Below are 26687 nucleotides of genomic sequence, written 5' to 3'. Positions count from 1 at the left end.
CGAGGCTGAGACAGGCAGCTGTTGTCCTGAATGCCCCTATTGGCAGCCATGCAGTGTCAGGTTATATCCAGGGTTTATTTTTACCCCACACAAACACAGAGATATCTAACTCCAGGGACAGATCCCTGTACGACATTTGCTAGGACTCACATATTAGGAAAGGCTACTGGAATGAACAACCAACAAAAGTATGCTTTAAGGTGGCGGGGGTAACACAGATGATCTTTGAAACCCTGACAATAATACACATAATCTATGGATTCACAAAACCATGTGTGTGCGGAGGCTAAAGTAACATGGTAGGCTAATGCCATAGGCTCTTCCTCGACCTAAGCGGAATGTCACGAAACTGTTTCAGGTAGATGAAATGATTCAAACAGCCTGACATCTTTAAAAACTAGTTTGTATTGGCAGTTGGATAGTCTCCCTGCAACTGGGCATTTCAGTGACGTCAATAGGCTATAGATGAAGGAACTTGCTGACACAGGGTCCCTGTCAGATACATTATCTCAGAATAGCTGCTTTATACACGTGTGTAGATACATTCTTGGTCTATGATCCGAATAGCACATATACAAAGTATCAATACATGCAATACATGTATCCGCCTGTTTGACACACAGCAGCACAGGAAGCAGGCGCAGATCAGACAAGGGCAACCTGGAGAGACTGCGGTGCTGCTGTGCTTGCATGTGTGGACTCGTTTTAATACTAGTTTTGAACTGTGACGGTGCAGTGTCGGAACTCAATCAAAACATAGCGGATGGATATATAATGAGCTGGTATAACTCCCCGACCCGCCGCGGTTTCTGATGTCGTTGTGTCTTTAAGGCGACTGTGCGCCGGCGGTACCGGCCGGGACCTGCGGTCTGTCGGCGCAGGGTGGCTGGGCTGCGGCTCCGCGGACGGGATGGCCGAGGACGGCTGGAAGTCTGTGTTCTTCTCGGTTTTCGACTATAAAACGGAGAAGTATGTCATTGCCTCCAACAAACGAGTCGGGGTGTTATACAGAGTGATACAGCTGGCTGTGTTAGGGTACATTGTCGGGTAAGTCATCTGTGTGAATATGAACACACACACACGTTTTGAACTAGGTTGTTCTAATGTATGATCCTTGCATTTAAAAAAGATCCATTCATATATATATTTCTGCTTGAGAGAATGAATGGTGTTTACATGATAGATTAGCTGACTATGTATTGTAACCTGTCAATCATTCAATTATAGGCTATTTTAGGGGTTGGCATTTGTGTTCCACCTTTTTAAATATATAGGAGCCTATATTATTGATATTTCAGATGCTGCTGGTATTTTTAAGCCCAAACTGAAAGTCATGCATCGCTGTTACATTGGCTTCCCTGATCAGCATTTTCCCAACTTGCCGCATGCCTGTAAATACAAATTCACAGCGCATTCCCACTGGACCGAGAAACGTGGGGAATGAAAAGGGTGAAAAGGAGCAATAATCAGTATACAAATGAAGGGATGCCTTTGATCATCGCCTTGATCGTTCTCTTCCACAGTTTTATTTGAGAAGCCCTGCCAGTTATTTAAGGGGGTATTTTTAGAAACTGTCACAATACCAGTATTGGGTTTATGTTTTAATACAAATTAAAATGAAACGCGTGTCTTGGTCTTGGCACATTACATTTGAATTTGAAAAATGACATTGCAGGAGTTGTGTATGCTTCCTGTCTCATACATGAATACGCAGCAGATTTGCACATGATGTGCTTTGGGGTTGATTCCTGTAACACACGTGACGGGGTTTACCTGATTGTAATGATTTAAAGGCACTATGTGTGGTGAAATGATGGATGTCACCAGAAGAAACTTAGCACCCCATTAAGGGCTATCACTCAGTCCTGGTTGGGAGGGAGGTTGTATACTTCATAATCTCTATACTTTTTTCCAGAACTTTGTCATACGAAAAGCTGAGATGGAGCTTAAAGCTGACAAGTAACTTGCTTCCATAAATAAAAGACTATGTGAGATTGTGTTTATGAGCACAATTCACATGACCAAGGTCTGACCCTGGGACTTTACACTAAGGGTGACTGGTCGCCCTCCAGAAGCGTGGGCTGTTTGACCTGAGAGTGTCAAAGGTCCATTCCCAGTTACCACGTTTACACCTGTTCCTTAAAAGTTGAAGGTCTTTAGACGGCAGCTGTCTGGAAATAATTAGATTCTGTCTGACCAAAGCCCGTCTGACAACTCCTACTAGAAACAGCTCGATGTTGGAAAATACTGCACTAAGTGTTCCTCCTTCATACAGATACATCTCTCACACATGCTTACAGACTACACCCCAGAAACACTTGTACAGACGGGTGTGTCCTTTCTGTATCAATTGCCTTTTTTGTTATCAAAATGGACAGTCATGGTACTGTGTTTCTAGCTTTAATACCTTTCTCAGTAAGTGGATACAAACATTTTTCCCACTTTTTCCAAGTAGGGAGTTTTACAACAGGACCGTTTGGTTTCTGCAATATGAGTAGAGCTAAAAAAATACAAAGTTGGTGTTTAACGTCAAGATTATTACATGGAGATGGATTATTGTGGGTATGGAAACTGGAAATTGAAGAGGCAGCCATTAATGCACATTATGTTGAACCCCAGGGACATTGTTTAATGCTTTCTCTGTGTGTTTTTGTCTTTAAATCTCTATTAAAAGATTACATTGTACTTTTAATTTTTGATGAGGGGTGCTTGTAGATAGTAGTTATTAGTAGTAAATTAAATCATGGATTGCCAATTGCCAGCGAACAACCATATGTTTGTAGAAGAAATACTATTTATGTATTATTATTATTATTATTATTATTATTATTATTATTATTAACATGGCCCATTATTTAAAAGTCATAATACATTTGGAAATATTTAATGAAATGACCAATGTGAGTGATTTAATGAAGCTTTGACTTTTGTTCTGTGAAACTTTTCTAAGCGCTTAAAACAAACCCATGTCACGTTCTGAGTTTGAAGGCTATTATTATACATCTTCTCAAACCAGTTTAGCAGAGATCCATTGCAGGTATGTCTCAATTATCATACATGCTCAGTGATTTACAATCAAAAAAAGAAAAACAATTAGTCTCCTTCAAGGTTGATATCACTGCACTACACTGATTACTCCACAACAAAACAAAGAAGGTGAATGAAAGGAAATACCACATGACTTGAAATGATCAGAGATCTCTGATTTAAAAGAAAAAAAACTAATACCTAAATAAAATAGTTGATGTGCTGAAGTGTTTGCAATGTATCTGTCAAGTGCAGAAGCAATTATAAGTACTGTGAGTTTGGCTTGAACTATTATATATTAAGTAACTGAGTCAACAATGACGCTCAGATATTCTCATTTGGAAACTAAAACAAACAAACAAGTTTTACTTGGAGTCTCAACCACTATATTTACAGTGAGGGAAAAAAGTATTTGATCCCCTGCTGATTTTGTACGTTTGCCCACTGACGAAGAAATGATCAGTCTATCATTTTAATGGTAGGTGTATTTTAACAGTGAGAGACAGAATAACAACAAAAAAATCCAGAAAAACGCATTTCAAAAAAGTTATAAATTGATTTGCATGTTAATGAGGGAAATAAGTATTTGATCCCCTATCAATCAGCAAGATTTCTGGCTCCCAGGTGTCTTTTATACAGGTAACGAGCTGAGATTAGGAGCACTCTCTTAAAGGGAGTGCTCCTAATCTCAGCTCGTTACCTGTATAAAAGACACCTGTCCACAGAAGCAATCAATCAATCAGATTCCAAACTCTCCACCATGACCAAGACCAAAGAGCTGTCCAAGGATGTCAGGGACAAGATTGTAGACCTACACAAGGCTGGAATGGGCTACAAGACCATCGCCAAGCAGCTTGGTGAGAAGGTGACAACAGTTGGTGCGATTATTCGCAAATGGAAGAAACACAAAATAACTGTCAGTCTCCCTCGGTCTGGGGCTCCATGCAAGATCTCACCTTGTGGAGTTTCAATGATCATGAGAACGGTGAGGAATCAGCCCAGAACTACACGGGAGGATCTTGTTAATGATCTCAAGGCAGCTGGGACCATAGTCACCAAGAAAACAATTGATAACACACTACGCCGTGAAGGACTGAAATCCTGCAGCGCCCGCAAGGTCCCCCTGCTCAAGAAAGCACATGTACAGGCCCGTCTGAAGTTTGCCAACATCTGAATGATTCAGAGGAGAACTGGGTGAAAGTGTTGTGGTCAGATGAGACAAAAATCAAGCTCTTTGGCATCAACTCAACTCGCCGTGTTTGGAGGAGGAGGAATGACCCCAAGAACACCATCCCCACCGTCAAACATGGAGGTGGAAACATTATGCTTTGGGGGTGTTTTTCTGCTAAGGGGACAGGACAACTGCACTGCATCAAAGGGACGATGGACGGGGCCATGTACCGTCAAATCTTAGGTGAGAACCTCCTTCCCTCAGCAAGGGCATTGAAAATGGGTCGTGGATGGGTATTCCAGCATGACAATGACCCAAAACACACAGCCAAGGCAACAAAGGAGTGGCTCAAGAAGAAGCACATTAAGGTCCTGGAGTGGCCTAGCCAGTCTCCAGACCTTAATCCCATAGAAAATCTGTGGAGGGAGCTGAAGGTTCGAGTTGCCAAACGTCAGCCTCGAAACCTTAATGACTTGGAGAGGATCTGCAAAGAGGAGTGGGACAAAATCCCTCCTGAGATGTGTGCAAACCTGGTGGCCAACTACAAGAAACGTCTGACCTCTGTGATTGCCAAAAAGGGTATTGCCATCAAGTACTAAGTCGAAGGGGTCAAATACTTATTTCCCTCATTAACATGCAAATCAATTTATAACTTTTTTGAAATGCATTTTTCTGGATTTTGTTGTTATTATTCTGTCTCTCACTGTTAAAATACACCTACCATTAAAATTATAGACTGATCATTTCTTTGTCAGTGGGCAAACGTACAAAATCAGCAGGGGATCAAATACTTTTTTCCCCCACTGTAGCTGTTGCTATTAATATACCAAAACATTGTTGCGTAATGTACACTCACCTAAAGGATTATTAGGAACACCATACTAATACTGTGTTTGACCCCCTTTCGCCTTAACTGCCTTAATTCTACGTGGCATTGATTCAACAAGGTGCTGAAAGCATTCTTTAGAAATGTTGGCCCATATTGATAGGACAGCATCTTGCAGTTGATGGAGATTTGTGGGATGCACATCCAGGGCACGAAGCTCCCGTTCCACCACATCCCAAAGATGCTCTATTGGGTTGAGATCTGGTGACTGTGGGGGCCAGTTTAGTACAGTGAACTCATTGTCATGTTCAAGAAACCAATTTGAAATGATTGGACCTTTGTGACATGGTGCATTATCCTGCTGGAAGTAGCCATCAGAGGATGGGTACATGGTGGTCATAAAGGGATGGACATGGTCAGAAACAATGCTCAGGTAGGCCGTGGCATTTAAACGATGCCCAATTGGCAATAAGGGGCCTAAAGTGTGCCAAGAAAACATCCCCCACACCATTACACCACCACCACCAGCCTGCACAGTGGTAACAAGGCATGATGGATCCATGTTCTCATTCTGTTTACGCCAAATTCTGACTCTACCATCTGAATGTCTCAACAGAAATCGAGACTCATCAGACCAGGCAACATTTTTCCAGTCTTCAACTGTCCAATTTTGGTGAGCTTGTGCAAATTGTAGCCTCTTTTTCCTATTTGTAGTGGAGATGAGTGGTACCCGGTGGGGTCTTCTGCTGTTGTAGCCCATCCGCCTCAAGGTTGTACGTGTTGTGGCTTCACAAATGCTTTGCTGCATACCTCGGTTGTAACGAGTGGTTATTTCAGTCAAAGTTGCTCTTCTATCAGCTTGAATCAGTCGGCCCATTCTCCTCTGACCTCTAGCATCAACAAGGCATTTTCGCCCACAGGACTGCCGCATACTGGATGTTTTTCCCTTTTCACACCATTCTTTGTAAACCCTAGAAATGGTTGTGCGTGAAAATCCCAGTAACTGAGCAGATTGTGAAATACTCAGAGCGGCCCGTCTGGCACCAACAACCATGCCACGCTCAAAATTGCTTAAATCACCTTTCTTTCCCATTCAGACATTCAGTTTGGAGTTCAGGAGATTGTCTTGACCAGGACCACACCCCTAAATGCATTGAAGCCACTGCCATGTGATTGGTTGGTTAGATAATTGCATTAATGAGAAATTGAACAGGTGTTCCTAATAATCCTTTAGGTGAGTGTATATATTGTTATTTGAGCTTCGAAATCCATATTCTTAAATGTTGCCGTGTGCAGGTGGGTCTTTCTGACGAAGAAGGGTTACCAGGAGACAGAGGAATCGATTCAAAGCTCGGTGATCACGAAACTGAAAGGAGTGGTTCTCATTAACAGCTCGGAAACCGGGCCTCTCGTATGGGGGCCAGAGGATTACGTCATTCCCCCCCAGGTGAGATTGTAGACACACGGTTTATGGTGGGAAGATAGTAGGGGAGTAGGCGACCTGTTAGCGATGCAGCCACCTAGCTCTGGGTACCACTTTATTGGAATAAACTGTAGCATCTTGCATGTATATGCATGGTGATGTGTGTTTTAATCAGCCTGAACTGTTTATTGCAAGGGTGTCTGGTAAATAGACACATTTAATCCTTTTTAAAGCTTCTTGTGGTTCATAGCCTGTCTACATTGAATTGTGAATGGAATAAAAATGCACTTACTTAGACCTTTTCGAGAGTAAAGCACTGCCTACAAGTAATAAGTTTAAATCAACTTCAAGCACTGTTCAGCATAGCATCCTATAGAGCAGTAGTCATTTTTCTCCTTGGGAGACACAATTTAACCCTAGTTGGACTCCTAATGTAAAATTGAGTTAAATTAGTCAAAATATTACACCTGAATCCAGAGCTAAACCTCATCCTGCTGCTGCCACCTTTCTGTGGGCCACCAGGAAGGATCTTTTAATACCCAAGTGTGCCAGGAAACACAGGCTGAGATTTTGCACTGCAAATTCACGCAAAATCAAGGAATAAAAAAGACCTGTGCAAACTGGGAACCACTGTAAGTCCTGCGTGACCTCCAATAGCCCATCGAGGTGAATCAAACTCTGCCAATTAATGATCATACGCAGGTCCATCAGGAATGGACTGAAGAAATTATTCAAAATTCGGTTCAGCTGCTAATCGATAAAACTGATGGCGATTTCCGAGAGACCATTAAAGCTTTAATTTGTATTAATTACACCTCCATTAATTTTTTTCTGTTCTTGCATTGTTAGTTGGTGGGATGTTTAATTTGATGCCTTTTTAGAAAGCGGAATTGATTGTCTTAAGCAATAAGGTTAGTGGCATTTCTTGGGACAGATTCAATAACTGTAAGATAAATATTTCACTTCTCTGTCTTGGGATAATGTTCCCAGATTGCATCTATTGTTATCAGATTTCCAGGGGCTGCTGTGGTGAGTGCATAGAAATATTCATCTGGATTTGAAGGGAACTAATTCATTGGTTTTGACTAGGGCTGCAACTAACAATTATTTTGATAATAGATTAATCGTACGATTATTTTTTCGATTAATCGGATAAAAAGCTAAACAATTTTTCAATTACATTTTTTGTTTATTATAACTGAATAAAACCCTAAATCAGGGTATGTATGTGTAAAAGTGTACTTTAAAAAGTGCAAAAGCCATTTTAAACCTTAAATAAAACACAAATGTTTGTCCACAGCTTTAAGCTGCAAAACTTTAAAATATAATCCTCACATTATAAAACATAAATAAAACTCAAAAGTTTGTCCAGTTTTTAAACAGTAAAACTTATTTAAATATCCAAAATATAAATAAGCAAAACAAAACAAAATATTGAGTTGTACTCATATAAACGTCACATTATGAAATTAGGACACAAACATGTTTGTAATAAGATATTAATCAGAAGAATTTGTTGAAATATCAAAATTATAAATAATAAACAAACAACAAATGTTACTGTCTGATACAGAGGTAGAATGCAGAAGAAGAGGAAAACTGTCACTGTTCAGTGTTGTTCATACGAACATGTTTCTTATTCACTCTTCCAAAACTTTGAATTGGAATGCAAAAATGTCAGCATGTCCACATGCTCCGGGCTGAGGCTGGCTCTCTTTTTGCAAGCTATGTTACCTACAGCAGAGAACAGATGCTCAGATTGTGTTGAGATGCTTGGGATACACAAGTAGGATTTAGCTAATTTTGACAAGGTGGGATATTTATCATTATTATCTCTCCACCAAACCAAAGGATTTTCTTCCTTGGAAACCAGGACTTCTTTTCTTATTTGAGTGTTGAGGTCCTCCTCAGCTTTCTCCTCTCTGCTGTCTTCCTCACTGCTGCCTCCAGACTCAAGGAGTGAGTCAAGCAAAGATGTTGAAGGTTCAGCTGCTGTTCTTATGGCTGAGGTGGACATTTGCTGCTGCTGCACCATCTCCCTTCTTGCTGCAAGTGCTTCAGTTTGCACTTTAGCTTGCACAGTTATAATTTGCTCAGGTGACAGAAATTTCAGTCTTCTGAACCTTGGGTCCAGAGCAGAGGAGAGAATCACAGGATTATCTACCTGATCAAAGAGTGTTTCTTCCATCTGTTTTGAAGCTGCTCAACTGCTGTGGCTTGGCAGGACTTCACCGAAGCTGAATCGAAGGCAGCACCTTCAGTGGACTTCAACAGCCCTTTCACAAGTGGAGGCAATGGAGAGACTGTTATATATTCTTGCCCACTCATAAAAACAGTGGCACATTCAAAAGGCTTAAGAGCAGTGGAAAGCTCTTCAAGCAGACTCCATTGGTCTGGTTTCAAGTGAAGATAGCAATTACCTTCAGGAGTGATGGATGGCTTAGATAGAGTTGCAGTTACAGGCCACTTCTGTTCAGTCTGTTAATCTTATAGAATGTACTGTTCCATCTTGTACTTACATCCTGAACAAGCTTGTGCTCAGGTGTGCCCATTTGTTTCTGTTTGTCTTTCCGCTTGCTCACTTTTTTAAAATGCTCCACAAGACATCTTGCAGGTCCAACAGCTCTTTCAATGCCTGTGTTCTTTAATGCAGCATTAATCAAAAAAATTATTAAACTGCAAAGTGTGGCCAGTGCAGCGTATACTGGTCCACCCATGTTTCTCCTCCAGTCATTTTGCAGCAGCCACAATGTTAGCACCATTGTCATGTACGATGGCACTAATTTTCTCAGAAGGTATTTGACACTTGACTGCTACTTCTTCTAACCACTCTGCAATGTTGGTTGAGGTATGTCTGTCTTCGAGTGGCATGGTGGTAAGGCAGACAGACGTCATCTTCCAGTCATTCCCAATGTAATGGCATGTCATGCCAAGGTAACCTTCAGTGGCAACACTTGTCCATATATCAGTCGTTAAAACCATTCTGCTGTTAGTGGTGTTTATAGCACTCTTAATTTTTTGGAATGCCTCCTGGTACTTCCTCTCCATCAATTTTGTGAAGTGGGTCCTTGAGGGAAGAATGTATCCTGGATTGAGAATGCTTCCACCATTGACATTGGCCGCATGTCAGTTACCAACATATTCAGGATGGCAACTGTTACAATGGCTGCTTGTTGAGGAGTGCATGATTTCTCCTCTGAACAAATTCATACATGGTGAGCTGTTTTTTCTGAAATAAAAAAACCCACATTTGACTATGCAAGGAGAACCAATTTATGTGTAAATCAATATTTGCATTGTTTTTAATGATAATTGTTGATGGCAAGTTGACAACCATGATTAATATAAAAAATCTAAATAATATATAATTAATACAACATTATGTTTTAACATCATTTTTGTTACATTTTTTTACACAGACATGCTGTTCAGATGTGAAGATATAAACCAAAAACATCTAAAATATATAATTCATTTCTATAAAAAGAGAACGGAATGGAGAAACACAGCAAGCTAACAGGCTTGATTAAAAGGACTGGAAAAATTATGCATTAGTGCATAAGCATTCACTGAAAACCACAGTGACAAAAAAGCGAGCGAGCTGATTGTGCAACCTGATGCTCGAGACAAAATAGATCTAGTGCAACTATCCTGAAGTTAGTAAACAAAGCTGTTTACACTATAGCATTGAATTAAACTAGACTATACCATTTTCACATCTTCATATAATGAGGATATACACAGTTTTTGCTTACCGTGCTGATGTTTCACCTTCATCCGTGACACCAACGTGTTTTCTTTTCATGTGCTCGTGCATCACTGTGGTACTTCTGTGCCACACAAGCTCAGCTTTGCATAACTTGCAGGTTACCATCTTCTTTGCTGCATTTAATGTAAAATGCTCCCATGCCTTAGATGACTTGGGGCGCATACTTTTTTCTGCTGTCGGTTGATCTGTACTCTCTGCCATTTCGCATGTGACTGTGTTTTCATGAATGTGACGTCATCAGTAAACGCTCCCCGCGACATGAGCAGACCAATTAATTGATAATGATGTTCATTGACAATGATTTTCATAATCGATTATTGTCGTTTTTATCGATTTGTTGTTGCAACCCTAGTTTTGACTAAATCTTTAACAATGGACTAGAACTCAATAGCGAATGCTGTCAAAGGTTCCCATTGCATTTACAAGATACACACTGAATTGTGATGTAATTGAAAACTGTGCAGTTGGTATCTGGGAAGAAAATGGAAATGTATTGTCTAAAATATACATTTGTACATAATAGAGCAAACTAATGTTTATGAAAACGTAAGCAATGTACAAGTTGTAATACATCTGGGAAACCATGATTTACGTCACTGTTTAACTGTGTGTTTTGGTTTGCAGGGAGAAAGAGTCTTCTTTGTTGTAACGAACGTAATACAAACTCCAAATCAGAAGCTGACCTACTGTGCCGAGGTAAGAGAAGTAAACAGCTGATCTTCAACAAGCAAAGCAAATTGATCCTGTAACGTGTGCAGGTCGAATCTCCCTGTTCGAGATTTGAATCGCACCACAGAGCTTTCAAATATTAACAATTCTGACCCAGTGGTGTAACTTTGGTTCTAGACAGCTTTTCTAGTCTGAAGAGGATACACAACACATAATCATCACATTTTGCTAACAAACAAAACCTATATGGAACAGTTGCAGTGCCATTATTTTCAGTAGTGCATCTCACCTGTGTGACTGAACTACATTACTTTAAACAAGTATGAATGGGTGCAGATATTGACACAGACAGACAAAAGGGCAAATGGTAAGAGCGTTATTCTGCGTTTGAGAACACCGTTGTCTGATGCTATAGTGAAAAAGGGCTTCAGAGGAGTCTTATTTATTCCGCAGGGCTTGTGTGCTGATTTTTAATAAATTAATCTACTTTTTTTTTGCATTGCAAGGTCACAACAGTAGCTTTCTCCTGCACAGTGAGTTGTGTAGGTGGAAATCAGTTATCATTAAACGGCTTCTGGGCACTTCGTTGCCTCTGTGGTTTGCATTCAGTTTAAACATATGAACTGTGCCCAATTACACAATATCTGATGAGCTACTGCACAGTCACTCAGCACACAGCACTCTTCACTGAAGTGTAGATTGTACCCACAGCCCTCGAGTGCTGTGAGTGAAGGAAACAACCATCTTCTTGATCTCTGCCTGTGTGCAGATAGATTTCTAAACAGAGGGAACTGACATTCTCAGATCCACACATTAGATTAGAAAGCCCCCTGACTTGGAAGACTATTAAAACTGCTACTGGAACAACTCTAATATACAATACTTATTTTAATTTTTTTAACCAAGCACCTCACAGCACGGCCTGTCAGCCTGGTTTACAGCTCGCCTTCGACTTGTGCTCTTGTTGTTTTTGCTCCTTAGCAACGCGGCATCTCAGTCCTGCTAACGACTCTCACATGACATGCTCAGTCTGGGTAGTGGCTTGACAAAACTATTTACTTCAGATGTCTGAAGTCCATACATGGCACTGCTCTGATCTATTATATATACAGCTGGATTTTACACGTGGACAGCCTTTTACTTTTGCCTTTGCTGTTCATCTTGTTTGTGTAATGTTCTCAGTGTGATACAAATACTAGTAGATACGAATGTTTAACCAGCATGTTTTACTCTTTTATCTGTGTGATGTAACAGCACTTCAGCAATTCAGTAACTTAGTACAGTACTTTGACACACAATGTTGGTTTGAAAGAACTGAGAAAGTGAAACAAATTTTAAAAAGTTAACAGGGCTGTTTAACAAAAACCAAACTGAACTTAGTAGTAAACATTCAAAATAAATTAAACATAACTGGGTTACTATCTCAGTACTGTATATGGACTGCTGTTATCACTAGATACAAATATTCTGCTTTAAAGCTGTTGTACCGAGATTAGCAATATTGTCACACTATGCCCACATCAATGCAAATTATGGTCCTTGTTTGTTTTTCAAAAAACGGAAAGTTTGACTAACTCCAGTCTTCTCTTTCGTATCCTTTTCAGAGCTCGAAGGTCCTCGATGCTCATTGTCGACTAAATGAAGATTGTGTAGCTGGCGATGCAGTCATTGCTGGTAATGGTATGGAATAAATCGACTGCTCATCTTTCTATGGCTACTGGGTTTCGAGTATCAAAAGGTTACAGTGAGGGGAAAAAAGTATTTGGATGGATTTTTTTGTTGTTATTCTGTCTCTCACTGTTAAAATACACCTACCATTAAAATTATAGACTGATCATTTCTTTGTCAGTGGGCAAACGTACAAAATCAGCAGGGGATCAAATACTTTTTTCCCCCACTGTATGTAAAGCCTAACACTACAAAATGAGCAGCTTCACATGGTGGACTTTTCTCATATGCCCTCAGCATGTCTACTCTCATGGTTAAATATCAGTCTCCTACAAGAGCAATTACGCCAGGCCGTACATGATGCACAAGGTCAAGCTATGTTGTGTTCATGTGGGTCTGTTTTGCACTAATTAAATGTTGTCTCTGTGCCAGGGTTGGTAATTTTCATATAGCAGGGCCCTGACTTTCCAGAATAATGGTTTTCCGTTATTGTCCCGAATAGAAGTGTATCAATATATGTAACGACAACAACAGAATAATACAGCGCACCAATTTCATTCACATAACAAGCCACATACTCCGTTAAGCATACTCTTACTTACCTGCTTGTTAATTGTTATATATCGTCAAGAAAAATATACGGTTATGATCCACATTCTCCAATTCCTCTGGGTGCATTTCCGATTGTCATTTATTAATTGTAATTGAGATTCATGTGCCATAAATGTAATGTTTGATTAGAAAAATGACATACCTTTATACCTTTAAAATCACTGAATTTGCTTGGTTATTTGAACGGGTTTACTCATGTACAGAAAATAACTAGAAAATTGTGCAAACATTCTGAATAAGCATAGTAAACAATATAGCACAGAGAAACCAAGCTATATTGAATTTACCTAAAACTAATTGATCCTACTGAAGCAAAGATAAGTTTACTGGTGATGTTCCTTTCTCTACAGGAATAAAAACTGGCCGCTGTTTGAAAACCTCCAGAAACGCTACCGGCACCTGTGAGATATTTGGGTGGTGTCCCGTCGAGAGAAACATCAGACCTGAGTAAGATCGTTTTCACTTCTCCTTCACAGGTTCACAGAAAAGTCACGCTCGGGTGACAGGAAACACTATGTAACTGATCTGCAGCTTCAAACAAAGCTTAAACAGGATGTGAAATAACACATACATATCAAAGAGGCTGTGTATGATCTCAGGTGAAATTTCTGCGGTATAGATGCTTTTTCTTGGAAGTGGAGGGATTTCAGTTAAATATTCTATTGACAGGTGTAAATACTGGAAGCTCACACACTTTGTTTGAAGTTTGAGTTTTTATTTTTTTAGAGAGAGTAATAGAAATTAAATATATATTATATATATATATATATATATATATTTTTTTTTTTTGTTTTTTTGTTTCAGGAAGCCCTCGTTGGAGAAAGCTGAAAACTTCACAGTGTACATCAAGAATTTCATTAGGTTCCCCAAATTTGGATTTTCAAAGTAAGCCACCTAAATAAATGACTACACACACCTCATCTCAGGGCACATTTTCCAAAATAACAGCATTACTGTATGTATTATTGCTGACATAAACTATATATATAATCAATCAGTTCATTACACATTCTTCCTTTCACTCTTTCTGAAGTGAAACTAAAAATCACTTGCCTATGCACTTAACCCCGGTAGCAGCTTCCACTCTTAGCAAAGGATTGACATTCAAAAGTAAACCATTAAGCATAAATTCTTTCATCTCCATCATCTCCAGCCTGCTTGTGTGATTCACATCAGGGTCTGCCAGTGGACCCAGTGCGTCTTATCGCTTTCCATATCACTGGCAAGCTGACATATATAGACCCATCTGCTGGGAAGATTAGAGCTGGAATCATAAGCTTTTTCAAATATAAACAGAGCGATACTCATTGTAAATGTGAAATGTGGTCAGTAAACATGACACCTGCCACACCAAAGCTTTTTCATTGAACATTTAGTGACCCATGTTAGTTTACCATACTGTACTGATCCCATGTACCCGTCTCTTCTATCAGAAAAAGGAATCGCACATTTCATGACAAAGTAAAAAGAGTTTTAAAAGCATTCTTGTCCATCGTAAGGAATAACAGATTTTTTCTTGAAAGAAAATGACACAATTGAACTGATGAACTGAGTGCATCAATCTCGGCCTTCGTCTCCAGTGCGTCTCGATGATTTTTCCTTTCCTTTCTGCCCGCAGGTCCAATGTCCTGGATACCACAGACAGTTCCTACTTAAAGAATTGTACATATCATGAAGTCCATCACCCCTACTGCCCCATCTTCCGTTTGGCAGAGCTGGCTCGCCAGGCAAAGCACGACTTTAAGGAAATGGCTGTCATGGCAAGTATGCAAGCCGTTAACGACAGGCTCAGCTCTCCGTGGCACTGCAGGACCTCAGATCAATGGAGCCTGTTTTGTCGATTCATAGTCCTGCGACATGAGCTTATTGTGTATTGTAATGTACTTTGTTTTATCTTTGCAGGGAGGGTCCATAGGGGTCCTGATTGAGTGGAACTGTGATTTAGACAAGGATTACTCAAAGTGTAACCCTCGCTACACGTTCACTCGACTGGACGTGCACTCCAACAAATCCATCACCTCAGGATATAACTTCAGGTACCTCAGGCAAATAAAAAACAACGGCAAGAAAAAAACATTCTCCAGCCCTAAAAATCATTTACATGAACTATGACAGTTATCTGAAGAGGCAAAGCAGTGTCGGAGTCGCATTTTATGCCGTTAATGGGGAGTGAGAGAGACAGGCTCTGACTAATAGGATTTGACCGTCCTCTCACTACCTTTAGGCTTAAGCTCGTACTGTAAAGGAGTTACTACACTCACCTAAAGGATTATTAGGAACACCATACTAATACTGTGTTTGACCCCCTTTCGCCTTCAGAACTACCTTAATTCTACGTGGCATTGATTCAACAAGGTGCTGAAAGCATTCTTTAGAAATGTTGGCCCATATTGATAGGATAGCATCTTTCAGTTGATGGAGATTTGTGGGATGCACATCCAGGGCACGAAGCTCCCGTTCCACCACATCCCAAAGATGCTCTATTGGGTTGAGATCTGGTGACTGTGGGGGCCAGTTTAGTACAGTGAACTCATTGTCATGTTCAAGAAACCAATTTGAAATGATTCCACCTTTGTGACATGGTGCCTTATCCTGCTGGAAGTAGCCATCAGAGGATGGGTACATGGTGGTCATAAAGGGATGGACATGGTCAGAAACAATGCTCAGGTAGGCCGTGGCATTTAAACGATGCCCAATTGGCACTAAGGGGCCTAAAGTGTGCCAAGAAAACATCCCCCACACCATTACACCACCACCACCAGCCTGCACAGTGGTAACAAGGCATGATGGATCCATGTTCTCATTCTGTTTACGCCAAATTCTGACTCTACCATCTGAATGTCTCAACAGAAATCGAAACTCATCAGACCAGGCAACATTTTTCCAGTCTTCAGCTGTCCAATTTTGGTGAGCTTGTGCAAATTGTAGCCTCTTTTTCCTATTTGTAGTGGAGATGAGTGGTACCCGGTGGGGTCTTCTGCTGTTGTAGCCCATCCGCCTCAAGGTTGTACGTGTTGTGGCTTCACAAATGCTTTGCTGCATACCTCGGTTGTAACGAGTGGTTATTTCAGTCAAAGTTGCTCTTCTATCAGCTTGAATCAGTCGGCCCATTCTCCACTGACCTCTAGCATCAACAAGGCATTTTCGCCCACAGGACTGCCGCATACTGGATGTTTTTCCCTTTTCACACCATTCTTTGTAAACCCTAGAAATGGTTGTGCGTGAAAATCCCAGTAACTGAGCAGATTGTGAAATACTCAGAGCGGCCCGTCTGGCACCAACAACCATGCCACGCTCAAAATGGCTTAAATCACCTTTCTTTCCCATTCAGACATTCAGTTTGGAGTTCAGGAGATTGTCTTGACCAGGACCACACCCCTAAATGCATTGAAGCAACTGCCATGTGATTGGTTGGTTAGATAATTGCATTAATGAGAAATTGAACAGGTGTTCCTAATAATCCTTTAGGTGAGTGTATATAATAACTGCATAATCTACAACTGTTTCTTTTTCCTGGTGGGCGTTAATAGGATATGTTTTCGTCATGCTTTGTCTTTTTCTCTCAGACATGTTCGGTATTACAAAAACACAGCCGGGGAAGACTGTCGGACGCTCTACAAAGTGTACGGGATCCGGTTCGACATCATGGTAACCGGACAGGTATGCCGGTGGTTTCTTGTGACCTCTTCCTGTGCCGTGCCATCCCTGATAGTCCCTGTTCATTCTCTCCAATGCTGCATGTTTCTCATCTCCAGACTCTCGTGGCTTTTGTCATATTGCCCATGTTTCTTTTTCAGGCTGGAAAGTTTAACATAATCCCGACGATAATTAATATCGGCTCTGGGGTTGCATTAATGGGTGCTGTAAGTATGAATCGGTATTACATTTCTTCAATTCTCAACCATAACCCAATCAAATGCCCATTGAAGATGTCTTTATTTGAAACTTGAACTGTGGTAATCATATTGGTGTATTCATTTTTTGGGATCATTAGTTTTGTCAGTCAAGAACACATAGTTAGTAAACAATATGTTAGTAGACATTGGTCATAGCAGTTCACATTATGTCAAATCTACTGTATTGTCCCAGGCTTGGATTTGATTGTACATTTTTTATTATCCTTGGTCTGTACTTTAATAAGCAGTGGGAGTTTGGCCACAAAGGGGCGCTGTGTTACTGGAACTGTTCTTTGGCTGGACTTTTTTTTTTTCTTTCTAATAAAAAATTAATAGAAGACACTTTGCAATAGAACTCAATAAGGCTTTTGATAATACAATACTGTCTCTTCTCCTCTCTCAGGGGGCTTTCTTCTGTGACCTGGTGCTGCTGTACATGATGAAAAAGAGCACCTTCTACAGAGAGCGGAAATTTGAGAGTGCCAAGTATGACCCTTTAAAGTACAGTATTGTCACACAACCTACGATCGAATAGTCTTATTTCACGTGGATATCATGTTAAAGGTTGTGATCTGTGAGGTATCAAGGCTCAATTCACCACTTTACTTCACAAGCTCATAGAAATGCCACAGAAAACAATATTTTACATCCCGTCTACTGCAACTTTCAGAATGATATTAAGCAATATTATAAGCTTATGTTCACTGAAATCTAATTAATGGTTTTGTTCTGAAGTGTTTGTAAGCATATAAAAATATATAGATATATAATTTTTATAAACACTTTGTTAAAGAAGGCAAACTAGGTAAATGTGTTCCGAAAGTAGAGTATACTTTTCATGCTTTACACTGTATATGGCATCACATACTGCCAGAAGTATAAAAGCTTAACTTAATTCTGCCATACAGTCCATGTGTTATCTATGTTGTGCTGAACGTGGATTTCTCCTGCAGGAACTGCAAAAAAAATGGGGAAGGAATTACGCTGCCTGAGGCGAAAGCAGGCAAGAAAAACACGTGTGAACGAAGACAGCTGACAGACCTGTCGCCTGAGACCTAGCCAGCAGCGCACAAAGCGAGGGCGGTGCCATTTGTGTGGCGTCAACAAAGGGGACGGCAGATGTCCAGCCCTCCCTGGTCAACAAAGACGGCGTCTGTATTAAATAGCCTTTGTTCGCTTCAGTGTTTACGATGCTAAATGAACACCTGGGAGAGTTGAATACCATCGGCCTCCCCATCACCAAGCCTCACTTGCCAGTCCCGCTCCAAACTGACAACTACAGTGCGCTGGGAGGGACAAAACCAGACTGGGCTCGTACCATCTCGGAGGTTTTTCTGTGTGAATGTGATGGTTCTTTTAATACTGGAAACACTTCAGTCTGAGCAAGGTAACGCATGATCAACATTAACATGACCCTGAGGTGAAATCCTCTCACTCATGAAAGCAGGCCTTTGCAGCAAGACGAACAGAATGCACACACTGTATCGGCATGTCTTAGCAATGACCTTTGCTCTGAGCGAGCTTTTATCTATGAAATTTGAGATTTTGTATTTTAGTTCTCAGGATACAGATTTGTTTTCAACATCTATGAAGGCTGCACGTATGTTATGGACCATTCCTACATGAGCACACAGCCCATTAGGCATGGCATACACCAAAAAAGTGTGGCTTATGGGAAAGCAAGAGGCCAGCCATACATCTTCCTTACTCCTTTCACTCGACCACCACCACTCTCCTTAGCCACCTGGGAAGTATGTCTAAACTTAACTAAATTAACTGAAATTGAACAATTCAGCCCTGTCCTGGTCACACCCAGAACATTTATTCATATTAGACCATGGTAATCTATCTGAAAACAAGTGTAAATCCTTCTAAAAAGATATGACAAACACATTAATTACAGTGAATGGTGCTGAAGAGGTTCAGAAACTGAAATCAAAAACTTGACAACCTGTTAATTACGCAGGCGGTGGAATAATATTTTGCACATACGAATTAAGGTAAAGTGGGTTATGGAGTTTTTCCAGGACATTCCTCGATCACAGCATTTTTTTTTTTTTTAAGCGTCACAATCAAAGTAACGACATGGATAGGATTGGCAATGTGTAACTTAATAAAGACTGCTGTAAGTACCTGTTGCTTTCAGATGTTACTGTGAAGTTTATTGTATGTATTTTGGTTGCAGATCTTACTGTAGACATTGTTAAAATGTTAAATTTATCTCAATGGATATCGATACTAACGGGGTTTGCATGGGGAGTTGCAGTACTTATGATCAGTACAAGTTGATGCTGGTTACAGGTGTAACACATACTTCGCTGTAGGTGTTTGTATGGCATCATTCCAGGGTGGCTGTGCAGGCTGCGGCCGTTCACCCAGATCATAATAGAGATCCTCAGGTGTGACCAGCAACATAGATTTAAGGTACAAAGAATCCGAACGTTTTCATGCAAGAGACTCCAGCACCACTAACTCTGAGGGGATTCACTTGTGGTCCGTCTATGAAACAGCTGGCCACATCTACAGTGTAGACTGCCATCATGACAACAAACACTACTCCACCATGTCGAATGTAGGGTTTGCGAACGTACGGCTTGCAGTTCAGTCTTGCAGAAGGATTAGGCTCAGGACACAACAGCACTGTGTAATGTAACCAAGATTATCTTACGCAGGAAACCATTCTATACAACGCAGTATTGTCATAGAAAAGGTACAAATGCACCGTGAAGCCATGTTGTGTTGTATGTTGTGGTTTATTTTTTAATAAATGATGATGCATTATACCCACCAGTTCATGTATATCAAACAACTGCATGGTTATACAGATGGACGTGTAGGAAAGCATATTCATACTAGGACTCAATTGCAGGTGTTTCCATATTGGAGAGATTGAAGTTGGAAGCTGCACATCTCCAACACTCCTTAGGCATGAACCCTCATATGCAAACGAAGGAAAAACACTCACTACAAACAAAATAAAAAGGTTTTTCTAATGCCATCTGAAATTCTCACTACAGAGCATCTGTACATCCAGCCTTTCATCATACACGTTCAGAGAAGACAGAGGTAGTGGTTATTATTCAAAACTCCCTACAGAAAAACACACATTTCTCATGTGGGTGACAAGTTATTTATTTTTTTACTAAAGTCTTAATTATTCGTTTTAAACTTCTCAACATTCGACAATTGTACATACAGTAAAACTGATAAAGCAGTAATAAACTATATTAAACGGGTTGAATATCTCTTACTGCATTTCACATTTAAATACAGTACAGGAGGGGGACACAAATAAACATTTCAAGTTTGCTTTTGATTAGTGGGAGCCTACACGGAACACCTAACATAAATTAATCCTAATCTACGGCATATGTAGGGGCAGTAGAAAGTGATTCAAACTCCAACTTGAAGTGTCCAGGATTTCCGAGCAGAGCCTGTGGTGTGGTAGTGGTTCCCTCTTGTTTAGTACACATGCACCATGCCATAGAGGAAAGTCCAGAAGAGGACGTACGTGAAGAGGCCCCCCACCAGCCCCCCAGTGAAGAGCAATCGCCTGGACTTGAAATACTTGTTCCACCGCCGGCCAGCTTTCAGTATGAGCAGCAGGGAGAGGAGGAAGGAGGCCAGGAAGTAGAAGACGAAGCCGTACAGGCCCGTGAGCCCCAGGATGCCCGCCGTGGCCCCGGACAGAGCCGACACGGAGGTCCGGCAGTAGTCGAGCACCCCGTTGTTGCCCCGCACGGCCACCTCGCTGATGAACTGCGGGCCTTCCCGTTTCGCTGCCAGGGCGGCCATGCTACTGCGGCACGGAGCTGCTCCAACATACGGGCAAGAGAGGAGGGATATGACGTGAGCACACACGGACTAGCGACCGTGACTTCAGGGCAGAGAGAGAGGGGGAAAACACAGGCTTCAGTTGACCCGTGTTGTTTGAAATGCACACTGGGGGGCAGACATTATTACATTATTCCCATCAGAACAATTGAGTATATATATGTGACGCTTTTGGAGTACTTAAAACAATAACCCCATTATCTCTTACCATTATCTGTTTATATAGAAAAGCTTCGTAACAACCCTAACAAAGTGGTGCACACGTTTTCTTTAATGACCAATATATGCAAACGGAATTGATGATAATAATACGAGAGCCGCTTACCGTAGCTGTGTGAAGGGATTACTTCGCAGAGGTCACTTTTCCTTCTAAATAAATGATCCGGTGGAAAACTGCAAGTGTCAGTACATCGTGGGCTTTATTGTTATTATTTCACAACTTTGCAATAACACGGTTTCTCGGTACCTAAAAACGGGGAACAACTACTGCCTAACACAGCTGCTCACGGATTCAGCCATATTGGACACGCACTGCATTCTGGGAGCAACATTTTCGTTTAAGCAATTTAAGTGCATCCGTTTATTTGTATGTATTTATTTAGAACACTGTAAATTATTTCTGTTTTATAAATATATGCCTATAGTTTTAGGGTAATCTACGCGTTTGTTTATTTTCATGATAAAAACAACGTGTACAAGATTGACCTTTGACTTACACTACGGTGGCCTTGTGGGACATTCTTCATTGCCCATAAATTAAGGGCACAAGTAAGTTATAATTATCACTCTTTAAACTATAAATATTAGCGGTTTTGTGAAATTATTTTTTATAAAATACTTCTGGATTATAGGGAAGATATTTATTGAATACTTACACTTAACGTGAGAAGTATATTTCATGAGTCGCTGCGTATACAATGATCTGATTTAGCTATAGCTAGCCTCTTGCATAATTAATTCAATCGCTTTATTAAGTTTAATAAGAGTTTACATTCACCGATCGCTAATATACGTTTATTATATTAATATAAACAGCGCTATAACAGACCCAGTCTTATTAATCTATAGAGAAGACGTTTATTCTATACAGATCATTACGTTTTAGCCTACAACACAAATTTCTGGACATATGCGTTAAATGCAGGGGATATACAAACTAACAAGCATGGGAAACCAAAAATGTTACTTAGGGGCGTTTGGCTTCGCTCTGATCCGATGTATATTGTGTGCTCCTCTAGACAGGACACCATGGCATCGTCATCCATACCGTCCCAGTATGTCCTAGGAATGGACCTAGGAACCACTTCTATTAAGGTCGTCCTGCTGGAGACCCACTCAAGGACAGTGATGGACAGCTGCACCTTGCCCACACAGGCCCATATTCCCAGCGATATTGGGATGCACGTACGTATCAGATTTATGAATATGCATTAAAATATATTCATGCAGATCCATTAGGGTTATGCATACGGAATTCATGGTTGCTCATTTTAGTTTCACAAAAAGTTAATGTCAGTAACTGCTGAATTAAGCATTTGTAAAGTACATGTGGATATTCCTAATCATTTTTGACTTTTTACTGATTGTGAAATTGTGTTTGCAAGAATCTTTAGGGCAATTGATGTAGCAAAATACATATACATATTCTACTTGGATATAGTTTGTTTATACTTTAAAAGCATAAAAATTAAGATGTTATTTAAAGTTTTAAGATTTTTCTTTCAGTGGGTCTTGGCAAAGTGTCATCCAGACAAAAGTTGTTGAAATAAAAACAACAAAGACAACTGATCAGTAACATGATTTCCTTTGTCTTTATTTGTAACCGTACATTTAGGCTAAGGAGCAAGATGCTGGCAGGATAGTAGACACTCTAAATGAGTGTATTGCTGCCTTACCCAGAGACCGGCTCCAAAAAGTCATCAAGATAGGTGTCTGTGGACAAATGCACGGAGTCGTATTTTGGAAAACGGGAACAGGTAGAAGCTTTTTGGAAAAAGACCAATCAGATGTCACTTCTAGAAACCAAGGCCCTTGTAAAATAGCTTTAAAGAATACAGTTGAGCATGCACACCTTTACAAATAACCATCTCATCTCTTAAATTAAAACACTCAATTACAAACTGATACACAAAAATACTGAGTGGCTGCTGTCTGCAGACCAGTTTCTTTAAAATCTCTCCTGTACTGTACTTCTGAAAGGGCTTTACATTCTGTTTCACCAATTTACAATGTGATTTTATGTACATTATATTAATATTAAATGTTAGTTCTCTGTTAAAAGTGCTTTGCTTTACCTTTGGCATGAATGGTGGTATATAAAGAAATAAATCTGTCCAATACCAGGCTGCAACTGGGTGAAAACCGGAAACGGCCAAAGATTCCGGCCAAAGGACACGAGTCCGCTGATCACATGGCAGGATGGGCGATGCTCTGGTGACTTCCTGTCCTCGCTGCCACAGCCCGACTCACACCTCAGCCTTGCCACTGGCTTCGGCTGCGCCACGATCTGCTGGTTCCACAGACACAGGTGCGGTATCACCCCCCTCTGCTCTCTGCCATCCAATTTACACAAGAAATGGGCCGTAGGGGATAGAGAGCTTGGGTAGAAGGGGAGCCCTTTTTTATTTTCTCTAAATTAGATTGTAAAAAAGGGTGCATCACATTTTATTTTATTTGACTAATGTATTCTATTTTTATAGGCACAGTACTGTCTTTTTTTTTTTAACATGGGCTCAAGTCTTCCCAACTCAAAATGCCTGATTCAAGTTTCCTCTCGGTTCTTGCACTGGACACGCGAAGGAGAGCTGAAGATCAATGATTATTTCCCCGTATCCTCTTTGCCTCGATAAACCTCATCAATGGACACAGCGTAGCAACTGCACCCAAGAGAAAACACTTAGGGATAACCTTGGCTCAAGATGGCATGGTGATGTTTGTCAGTTTTAGACATTTAAAAAAATATATATGCCTATCAAACACCTGGGACTGCCATAGCATGTTTTAGCTTCTTACACAAAGAGCAGCAAACATAAACTCACAGCTGGGAATATATAGATATTTTTTAAAAGCATGTTTCTCAACTATTTGTCCACAGGCCTGACTTCCTGGCAGACTTCACCGCAGCTGGGACCATTCATGACTACGTGGTGGCCATGCTGTGTGGCTTGGAGAGACCGGTTATGTCAGCCCAAAACGCAGCCAGCTGGGGTTACTTCAACACGAACACCAACCAGTGGAATATGGAAATGTAAGTATCTGTGTGTAGTCTCTCACAGAGCCTCTCTCGTCTGAGCTCTGTTTGGCCAGCAGGGGGTTGTGCAAGTACAACAATTCATAACCTGCCCTGTAAACTGGCTAAATGAATATGTATAAATAACAGTTTTGGTACTCCATTGTGCAGTGATTAAAACACACTGTACTTTGTGTGTATAGCCATAGCTTACTTAACTGTCAGAGAAAATTATGAAATCTATTTAGTCACAGATCAACATTGGAAAGTCAGGGAGCACAGTATTCAGTCGTGTTGTGCATTGCCCCAGTGGACTGTGCTGAGCTGTCTGTTTGTGCTGCAGTCTGGGCTCCTTGGGCTTCCCTGTGCACCTGCTCCCTGAGACGATGGAGTCGGGCAGCAGCGCGGGAGTGACCTGCGTAGACTGGCACGGCATCCCTGCACACACACCCGTGGGCGCGGCACTGGGGGACTTCCAGTGCTCCGTGTACTCCTGCATGACTGACAGGACAGATGCAGGTAGAGCAGCAGCAGCAGCAGCACCGCAGTCGCGTCTATAGGGATCTCTTTTTGATGTTTGTGTTTGCATTTACAGCTCTGGATTTTTTTTTTTTTTTTTTTTTTTCCAGAGCTGTATATTGACACAGCCTGTTTCCATATGGAGGCCATAGTTATGTACTGATTTTGTATTCAAGTTAAACATTTGGTAAGACTTTTTAGTGCAGAAGGGCACAATTTATATGTTTGAAAGCACGCCAACTGTGTTCGATTTGTGGCGTTTACCTTTTTAGTTTTTACTGTCTGCCCATTTTTGCATCCCATGTTTAACCAGTAGTTTCATAATGAGAGTCTAATCGCCACCACACATACCAGGGGAAATGGTCTCTTTCCTGAAATCTGCCACCAATTTCACTTCAGTTATTTGTGTCATTCCTCCAGTTCTGAATATCAGCACCTCTGCCCAGCTGACCTTTGCACTACCAGCGGACTTCCAGCCTCCCACGACCCCTGACCCCCAGTCCCCAATCTCCTATTTCCCCTATTTGGATGGCTCCTACCTGGCTGTGGCAGCCTCCCTCAATGGGGGCAGTGTGATGGCCGCCTTTGTCGCCATGCTGAAGGATTGGATGAGAGAATTAGGTAGGGGCAATTCAAAGTGTAACAGAGAGCAAGGCTTCAATTCTCCTAGTCCTCACATTTGACATGCGATAACGCACTTTCTCACAACACTTTCCTTCTCCTGGACACCAGGGAAAGGAGCAGAATGTATTCGGTGTTTAACTTTTTGCTTTGTATTTTTATAGATGCTCATTTTACACTGTTCATTATTCTCAGACTCTTTTTAGAATTTAAAATGGGAAAAAATTAATGTGTGATTCCCCCAAGGCTATGCCACTTAAATAGATCAAATCAAGTCTGAAGCCTATTTCAGGAAGAAAGGAGGAAAATTAACAAAAAAAAACTGCAGGACAAACTCCCATACATTTATATCGGACTGCTTCATTCTATATTTGCAGGGATGGACCTTGATGATTCCAGCATCTATCCGCAGCTCATCAACGCTGCTCTGAATCAGAACAACACCGATCTGATGGTAAATCCAACGATTCTGGGCGAACGCCACAACACGAGCCACCTGGGTTTGGTGTCTAATATCTCTGGCTCCAACGTGTCGCTGGGTCACGTGACCAGGGCGGTGTGCCGAGGGATTGTCCACAACGTGTGCTCCATGCTGCCACCCGAGAGGCTGCTCGAGTCAGGTGTGAAGAGAATCCGCGGGAGTGGGAGTGCGCTCTCCAAAAACGAGGTTCTCCGGCAGGAAGTGGAGAGGGCATTTCCTTTTCCGGTGGTGTACGGCGAGGACGTGGATTCGGCCGTCGGTGTCGCTATGATACTGAATGACAGGATTTGATTAAAAATCACCATCTCATCCCTCCTGCAGAAGCACTGAGATGGCAGTGGTGAACTGTGTTCGGTAATTGGTGATAGAATTCAGATTCTATATATTAAAGCATAAAAGCACAGCCATCATGTTTAAATAGTTCTCTAACTCATCTTATTTATGATAAGTGAAATTAGAGACAAGATAACATGAGGCAGTTATATTGATATGAATCTCACTATGAACTGTGAAGCTGCACCGCTGAAAATATAGCTCACAAATTAAAAGATCGTTCATTAAGACAAATTAAGCATGCAAGACTATTCAGTATTACTGTAGTGGCATTTGTCAATCTACACGGCATGAATTGCAAAAGGGCTCAGCGATACCAGTCACTGTTCCTGGATACACACATCAGCAGAGTTGGCGTCCAATTTCCAATTCTACCTCAGTTCAGCCTAGTCAATTCTAATTCCTATTCTGTAACCATGACACATTCTAGATTCCAATTCCAGAATTGACCCCCAACTCTGATCAGCAGTCCGTGAATTGTTTGGAAAAAAAAAAAACAATCGTTGTTAACATTCCTGGACCTCATTGTTTTGTACCATTAATTTATTTATAATTTTTTAATGTTATTTAATTTCAACACAATTTTGAAAATAAAACATTTTGAAAAGG

General features: G+C 40.9%; 3 protein-coding genes across 5 annotated transcripts; 2 read left to right on the top strand and 1 right to left on the bottom strand.

Annotated features, from left to right (window-relative positions):
* The first annotated feature begins 611 nt into the window (after window positions 1-611).
* On the top strand, window positions 612-19213 carry p2rx5 (purinergic receptor P2X, ligand-gated ion channel, 5). Of its 2 annotated transcripts, none has more exons than XM_066696405.1 (12): window positions 612-1047; window positions 6321-6471; window positions 10841-10912; window positions 12490-12559; window positions 13516-13612; window positions 13970-14050; window positions 14784-14925; window positions 15068-15201; window positions 16732-16825; window positions 16963-17028; window positions 17465-17547; window positions 18015-19213. In XM_066696405.1, exons 1-12 carry the CDS (start codon window positions 911-913, stop codon window positions 18118-18120), a joined length of 1233 nt encoding a protein of 410 aa, XP_066552502.1. In that variant the 5' UTR covers window positions 612-910; the 3' UTR covers window positions 18121-19213. The 2 variants fall into 2 exon arrangements, with proteins under 2 accessions (XP_066552502.1, XP_066552501.1); XM_066696404.1 differs by having other exon boundaries at window positions 12490-12565.
* Window positions 19214-19795: 582 nt separating this feature from the next.
* emc6 (ER membrane protein complex subunit 6) lies at window positions 19796-20856 on the bottom strand. The gene has a single exon (XM_066696406.1). The coding sequence runs from the start codon at window positions 20854-20856 to the stop codon at window positions 20524-20526; it is 333 nt and encodes a 110-aa protein (XP_066552503.1). The 3' UTR covers window positions 19796-20523.
* shpk (sedoheptulokinase) lies at window positions 20785-26687 on the top strand. 2 transcript variants are annotated; one of them, XM_066696402.1, is made up of 8 exons: window positions 20785-20910; window positions 22134-22299; window positions 22730-22871; window positions 23239-23422; window positions 23990-24142; window positions 24468-24643; window positions 25064-25264; window positions 25642-26687. In XM_066696402.1, exons 1-8 carry the CDS (start codon window positions 20816-20818, stop codon window positions 26034-26036), a joined length of 1512 nt encoding a protein of 503 aa, XP_066552499.1. In that variant the 5' UTR covers window positions 20785-20815; the 3' UTR covers window positions 26037-26687. The 2 variants fall into 2 exon arrangements, with proteins under 2 accessions (XP_066552499.1, XP_066552500.1); XM_066696403.1 differs by lacking the exon at window positions 20785-20910 and adding an exon at window positions 21544-21663.

The sequence above is a fragment of the Amia ocellicauda genome, chromosome 22 (genome assembly GCF_036373705.1).
Source record: "Amia ocellicauda isolate fAmiCal2 chromosome 22, fAmiCal2.hap1, whole genome shotgun sequence".
Classification (NCBI taxonomy): domain Eukaryota; kingdom Metazoa; phylum Chordata; class Actinopteri; order Amiiformes; family Amiidae; genus Amia; species Amia ocellicauda.
The sequence above is the reverse complement of the archived record's forward strand: the minus strand, read 5'-3'. Positions and strand labels throughout refer to the sequence as shown.

Coding starts and splice junctions, on each gene's coding strand:
- shpk (XM_066696402.1), top strand. CDS start 20,816: ATGAACTGCGGGCCTTCCCGTTTCGCTGCCAGGGCGGCCATGCTACTG. Junction 22,872..23,238: donor ATTTTGGAAAACGGGAACAG/GTAGAAGCTTTT, acceptor GTCCAATACCAG/GCTGCAACTGGGTGAAAACC. Junction 24,143..24,467: donor AACCAGTGGAATATGGAAAT/GTAAGTATCTGT, acceptor TTTGTGCTGCAG/TCTGGGCTCCTTGGGCTTCC.
- emc6 (XM_066696406.1), bottom strand. CDS start 20,856: ATGGCCGCCCTGGCAGCGAAACGGGAAGGCCCGCAGTTCATCAGCGAG.
- p2rx5 (XM_066696404.1), top strand. CDS start 911: ATGGCCGAGGACGGCTGGAAGTCTGTGTTCTTCTCGGTTTTCGACTAT. Junction 16,826..16,962: donor ACATCATGGTAACCGGACAG/GTATGCCGGTGG, acceptor TTTCTTTTTCAG/GCTGGAAAGTTTAACATAAT. Junction 17,029..17,464: donor GGGTTGCATTAATGGGTGCT/GTAAGTATGAAT, acceptor CTCCTCTCTCAG/GGGGCTTTCTTCTGTGACCT.